At 39.8% G+C, this 6832-nt stretch overlaps 1 protein-coding gene across 1 annotated transcript; it reads left to right on the top strand.

The window, feature by feature from the left end:
• Nucleotides 1–475: 475 nt before the first annotated feature.
• On the top strand, nucleotides 476–3414 carry LOC130934524 (protein FAR1-RELATED SEQUENCE 6-like). The gene is made up of 8 exons (XM_057864085.1): nucleotides 476–496; nucleotides 607–666; nucleotides 755–814; nucleotides 917–1653; nucleotides 1751–2151; nucleotides 2249–2465; nucleotides 2537–3209; nucleotides 3301–3414. Exons 1-8 carry the CDS (start codon nucleotides 476–478, stop codon nucleotides 3412–3414), a joined length of 2283 nt encoding a protein of 760 aa, XP_057720068.1.
• The last annotated feature ends 3418 nt before the right edge of the window (nucleotides 3415–6832 follow it).

Genomic DNA, 6832 nt, shown 5'->3' with positions numbered 1-6832 from the left:
CACCATGGATGCTTATTTATATATGTTTTAGATGTTCATCGTTGCACAGGATATGAATGCGTTAATTAGTTAGGGATTAGTAATATGCAAAATTGAACACGCATGTATAGGCAATGTATTTGGTACACGAGATGAGTGGTTAGTTTAGAGGCTTTCCCCCATGAAGTGCTTGATGTATACAGTATAATATTATTAGTTCATTATATTGTGACATATAATAACATAAAACTAACTGGATTGGTATTGGTAAGTCTTTTCTTGTAGATGTAAGGTGAATAGAATAATAAGAGTTATTCATGATTAGATTCCGAATACATGCATGAGTATAAATCATAGATGCCATATGCATTAGAAATGCTAATTTAGTGACATTAGATTCATAAACTAGGTAATGATATAATAGGTTAAATAAAATAATAAATTCAATTTCTATCAATATCGATGCATTTTTTTCCTAATTAATATGTGTAGAATAATGCGGTCCAGTTATACATCTGTATCCTTATCTATGGAGTTTGGTGAGGATTTTGTTAAATCTCATTTGCTAGTTGATTATTTAAATAGTTTACATGAATCTAGTTTTCGGTGTTTTTTTTGTGATTATAGGCCATGCCAAGATTGAATGTTACTGAGGTTGGAAGTGAAGAAATGGATACTTGTTACGAGGTTTGCATTTTAGTTTCGTCCTATATTATGATGCTTGGGACAGTAACCATCCTGAATGTACATTTGTTCGTTTATTTTGCGATTATAGGAGATGCCGCTTTTGGATCTCTCCCAGGTTGGAAGTGAAGAGATGGATCCTGGTCACCAGGTTTGTTCTCAAATTTAATTTTTTTCGGTGTCTTGAAACTGTAGGGTTGATTTAAACATTAACGTTTTTGTTTTTGTTTTTTTTTTTTAATTTGATAATTAGGTACCGGATCATGATGGCCTTCGGGAAGATGAAATACCTTGTGTTGGAATGCGGTTTGATCAATTGCAAATGGCTCACGAATTCTATGTGACATACGCAAAGAAAGTCGGGTTTGCCACTAAGATACGGACGACAACCTGTGATAAGCTCACAAATCAACCCATTAATCAAGCTATTCACTGTAATAGGGATGGGTTCCGTGTGTCTCGTGTCAAAGCCTCAACGCGGAAGAATAGGATCTCAGCCGCTGGGTGTAAGGCAAGGATATACGTGAAGTTTGACAAGGAGGCGCATGATTGGGTTTTCTTCAAGGTAGAGCTGAGTCACTCGCACCCATGTTCAGCGAGGAAAGCGGTGCATTACCATGAGTATAGGCAGCTGACCATGCATGCGAAGTGCGTGATCGAGGATAATGATGAGGCTGGGATTCGACCAAACAAGACTTTCCTAGCTTTGGCAAATGAGTCTGGGGGCCCATCTAATCTGGGATACTCAGAAAAGGATTTACGAAACTATATTACAGCTAGGCTCCGAACCAGCAACGTCAACGTTGATGTCAGAGAGATGATGAACTATTTCATGAGAATGAAGGACATCAATCCCAACTTCTTCTACGCGGTGAATTTGGATGATGACTGTAAATTTCGGGGTGCAGTATGGGTGGATGCAAGGTGTAGGGCGTCGTTCGAATATTATGGAGATGTTGTGTCACTTGATAGCACATACAGCACAAACAAGTATGGAGCATTTACTATGGAATTATTTTTCTTTCTTTTTTTTTTCATAGTTTGGTCGTGATTGACGTTTGTTTTTTGTCGCTGTTTTTGTATGTAGGCATGGATTACCATTTGCGTCCTTCGTCGGTGTCAACCACCATGGTAAGTCGACCATCCTTGGTTGTGCTCTCCTTGGAAATGAGGAAATCCCAAGTTATGAGTGGGTTTTCCGCCAATGGGTCAAGTGCATGGGAACTGCTCCACAGCGGATCATCACCGATCAATGCAAATCCATTTTTCGTGCAATAAAAAATGTGTTCCCCGATACACGCCACCGGTGGTGCATCTGGCACATTACGAAGAAGTTACCGCACAAGCTTGGAGGTTATCGCCGGTACAGAGAGTTGTATGATGAGTTCAATGATATTGTGTGGAACTCTCGAACCGAGCAGTCATTTGAGGATAACTGGTATGAATTAATAGACGAGCACAACTTACATAACAACACATGGCTGTCAGGTCTGTTAGTGTACACTTATTTTTTGCTCGATGGTTGAAATATTTTCGTTAGGTGGCTATATATGATTTAATGTAAAGTTTCTTTTTCTTTATGTAGACCTCTTTGATGATCGACGCATGTGGGTCCCAATATACTTCAAGGGTGAATTTTGGGCTGCCATGAGGAGCACGCAAAGGAGTGAGAGCATGCACTCATTCTATGGAAATTTCTTACACAGTCGGACTAGCTTGGTCCAATTTGTTCACGAATATGACAATGTGCTTGGAATTAAGGAGCAAAGGGAACTGGAGGATGACGCAGCAGACTCGAGGGGGTTATCCCTTGTGCAACGACCTCACCTATGGAGAAACAATTTCAGCAGGAGTACACTACCTGCATGTTTAGGGATGTTCAAATAGAGTTTGTCAAGAAGGCTAATTGTAGGGTCTCTGTTGTTGCTGAAGAGGGGCCAGGTGCATGCATGAAGGTTGAAGAGGAAATACTAGTGAATGAAGCTATTCTTTGCGTTCCGTACGACGTCCACTTCGAACGATCCACGCAGGAGGTTCGTTGTGAGTGCAATCTATTTGAGAGTTCAGGAGTGTTATGCTGTCATTGTCTTGCAGTTTTCCATTATTACAAGGTGTATAAAGTACCTAATCGATATGTTCTCTCTCGTTGGAGTAAGAACATAAAGCGCAAGCATACTTATGTCAAGAGTAGTCACGATGTCAGCCGGTCGGATGAGAGTCATGTTGCATTCAGGGGACTATGTGCACACTTCTACAATGTTGCTCAGGATTTTGTAAACGATGACGAAGAAACGGCCTTGCTTCATGCTGCTCTAGAAGAAACGAGAGCTAAGCTGACTGCTCACCGTGCCAAGAAGAGGTCCGAGAGTGTGGCGGACTCCCACAACAATATTGGCTCGACAAGTTTGAATGTTGCCACAGTGATGGACATCCAAGCCCCATCGAAGGTCAACACAAAGGGCCGCCCAAAGAGTAAGAGGCTCGGCGCTGCCCTGGAGAAGTCAATTAAAAAATCTACCCGGAAGAGAAACAAGCCTGATCCACCGGTAAATGTGTCTATCAACATCAACCCAGTATCTTTATTTGGTATTGTACTATGGAAAAAGTTAACTGTTGACCTTTTGTTTTGTTAACCAGGTGGTTTGTCCGAAGCCAACTCAAGATGTAAGATTCGGTGGTGTTGTAGGCCACGCTGATCCCGAACAACTTGGTGGCTTCATGTCTTTGTTAAGCTCCTTTAACAAAAATTAAGATTTGTTATACAGCCCATTATTTTCCTTATTTTTTTTAAGATTAGTTGAACAGGCTGGTTTCATGGCTAATCATATAGGTTTTAAGTTGCTATGCAGTTGATCAGAGAGTAAGATTGGATTGCTTACATGAAGCATGTTAATGTCACCCGAGTGAAACCTTTTGCGTTATTTTATTCCAATGAGTTGAAAGCATACTGAATTTACATCATAGTTTTCCTTTTACTTTGGATTATCGGTATTCTCCCTAAACATGGTTGGGTATCCATGGGTATTTCATTGTCCAGCGATTTGTTTTTTTGATTAATTTCTGACCAAGTTACGATGGATGTTCATTACACTAAAGTATAGGATGTTTACTCTAACTGTATTCAAGGATGGTCATTCATCATCTACTCCAATATGCACACACATGCATACTTTACTAAACAAGTTTAATAACCACATCAATCTAAGCTGCAAGAGAAGTAAAACATTATATAAAAAAATCTTTACCTTTTGTCTCTACACTCGGGGGTGACTATAAATTGTTGGAATTTGGTTAAGACTTCTAATCAAATTTAGAAATTACAATTTCTTATCAATGAGCGGATGTTCATTTTCACCTTTCGAATGGATTTCTTTTGTAGTTACTTTACTAAACAAGTTTAATAAGCACATGAATCTAAGCTGCAAGAGAAATAAAAAATTATATAAAAAAATTCTTTACTTTTTGTGTTTACACTCGGGGGTGACTTGAGATTGTTGGAATTTGGTTAAGACTTCCAATCAAATTTAGAAATTACAATTTCTTACCAATCAGCGGATGTTCATTATAGTACCTTATAGGATGTTCAGTTTGATTACTACAGTGGATGGTCATTGTCCCCATAATCCAATATGAATAAATATGACTAGTTTACTGTACAGCATTGATAAGTCCGAGAAGCTAAGCTGCCAAAAAACAAAGACCCTTACCTGTTAACGTAACCAACATATCATTTTAATGTATACACTAAAAAAATTCTAACCGGAATCATGTAACTCTAATGTGCAATAAATAAATCCGTAAGCATATCATTAGCAAGTATAATAATTACTATTTGGTAGTTTAATTCACTGGATCTAAGCCTAAGTAAGCAACTTCTTCCTCCCTTTGCGCAGTGCCCCCTTCGGTAATCCTTCCGCACGTTCAATCAATGACCTCGTGCTAGGTGCAGTGTATGGTGAACTAACGTCCTTCTTCTTGTTCCGTGGCGCATTGCGCCGAACAGGTTTACCCTTTTCCTCCAACAATGAAATAATCTGGTGAATCAATGCATTGTGTTGGCCACAAATAATATCCAGCATCAACTCCATCCGGTGTGATCTGAATGAATCCTGATAGAACATTTATCAGGCGATTTTGTATTACGAACCGTTACATTGATATTCATACAACATGAATAATGAAATCCTGACAAATGTTTACAATAACAAACCTCGTCCCATGCGTAGAGTTCATGCTCTTCTGTCCACCTTTCCATTAGTTTAATAACGCACATGCCACAGTCAAAGCTACGGAAAAATAAAACACTATCACAATTAGGAAGTCAAAAACCTGCTACGTGCTATCCCACATTAGTCAAAGAAAACTTAAAAATTCTCAGTTTTAGGTTATAATTTTAACTCACTTGTTCGGTTGGATTGGGACCTTGGCATAGGAACGAGCTGGGCCGTACGTACTCCGAACGAAGGCAGGAATCGCAATGCTTGCCATATCCTCACATAGTCTCCCCTGAAAATCATGGAACGAACGATCTCGAATAACATGCTATCGTATTACATAATATAGCTGTGTACTAAATAAAATAAGTACATCATATTACCACAAGTGCATCGAGCTTATCTCGTTCATCATGTACTGGTGCAGAATGCAAACTGTCGAGTATAGCCATTCGCTTCGCATTCACCTCAAATGCATATAACCACCAATGACCTCCCCGACAATAAGGAAATAACCACTGCAGCAAACAGTGCATATGAATGAGTCCATCTCGTTAGGAGAAATAAGCAAAAAGATAAAAAAAAATAATATTGACCTCCCTCAAGCATTCTAGAACCACAACATACTCACATCAAAGGATAACCCACTTCCAACATCATAGTCGAATAAACTCAATGAACTCTAACCATCTATTTAATATTCGAATCCAAAGACTGCGTGAGGCCACATACACAACACGTGCTAAGATTTTTCATATCTGAAAAAGCAACTTACCCATTTTCTCTTTGCTGCCACTACTTTGTCAAAGAACCTTGTATCCTCGCCGAAGCTTGGGCTAAGACCGGGATAAATTGGCCTCACACCATCAATAAATGACGCCAGATGCTCATCTCGTGTCACTGATTCCTGCAGACCCACACACAGTCAGAATCCAAACGAAAACTACTCCACTGTGTAATCAGAAGAATGTAATTACCAAGATGCCTGGAGACACGCAATAGAAATCTCGCTTGAACCTTGATGATTCGATGTCGTTGAAAGAGTAGCACATCCATTGAATTACCTAAACAATTTATCTGGCAAATGTAAACTATATACCGATATAAAGATATGAAATTAAAGTGAACGAATAGGTTCATATACTTACGAAGCTGTTGACCCAATTGCGGGGTTTCAAGGACCAGAAGTCCTTCCTTTGTAATACCATGTATTCCCGTCCTTCGTACTTAGCTAAATCTTGTTTCTTGTTCAAGGACGAGTCCACTATCCAAGATCTGATTTGTTCCTCCTTAATCTCCCCCAACTTTATTTTTTTAAGGCTTGGATGAATTGATTGAATCGGGGAAGGGGTTGGAGTCTTCTCAAACTGCGTTAACCCGAGTGAAAAGCTGGGCCTCCCCGGACTCGGTGTATGGTAGCCTGATTTGGTTGGCAATACAGTTTGTAGGGGCTGCATGACCATGGCCTTTGATTCGCACCCCTTTTCAACATTATTCAGAACTTCCTCAAATTCAGGACAGTGAATGATCGAGATGTCGAATTCACTGCAAAGGAATGCGATGTGAAGTTAGCTAAGACAACAATTTATGACTAGGTAGACGGCTAGTCACAAGGCAGTGTATGACAAATACATAAGAAACTTATGCAATATGGGTAGCTAGAAACTACTAACCGGTCAAAGTCATAGTCACTGAGCTGGACATGTGCTGCTTGTGGCGTGTGTGGAGACTTATCCGTGTGTTTAGTGTTTTCTTCTATAGGACTTTTAGGATTGGCATTGCACACGGGCTCTGCTTGTTCTGCATCACGTGGCCGAGGTTGCTGTTGGAATAATCGTATCCTTCTAGCAAGCGGCATGTGGTCATCCTCATCAGAGTCTGGGACTGCCAATGGTGCAGCATTGCTTACTATGTTTTTCTCCCTTGGAATGCCTTTTTTGGTGCCAATTCTAGAT

The sequence above is a fragment of the Arachis stenosperma genome, chromosome 6, assembly GCF_014773155.1.
Source record: "Arachis stenosperma cultivar V10309 chromosome 6, arast.V10309.gnm1.PFL2, whole genome shotgun sequence".
In the NCBI taxonomy this organism is placed as follows: domain Eukaryota; kingdom Viridiplantae; phylum Streptophyta; class Magnoliopsida; order Fabales; family Fabaceae; genus Arachis; species Arachis stenosperma.
This window is presented reverse-complemented; position numbering and strand designations above follow the sequence as displayed.

Excerpts from the sequence above, each read along its gene's own strand:
- LOC130934524 (XM_057864085.1), top strand. The coding sequence starts at position 476 with ATGCGGTCCAGTTATACATCT. Across the intron at positions 1,654-1,750 it reads AGCACATACAGCACAAACAA|GCATGGATTACCATTTGCGT; the intron begins GTATGGAGCATT and ends TTTTGTATGTAG. Across the intron at positions 3,210-3,300 it reads GAAACAAGCCTGATCCACCG|GTGGTTTGTCCGAAGCCAAC; the intron begins GTAAATGTGTCT and ends TTTGTTAACCAG.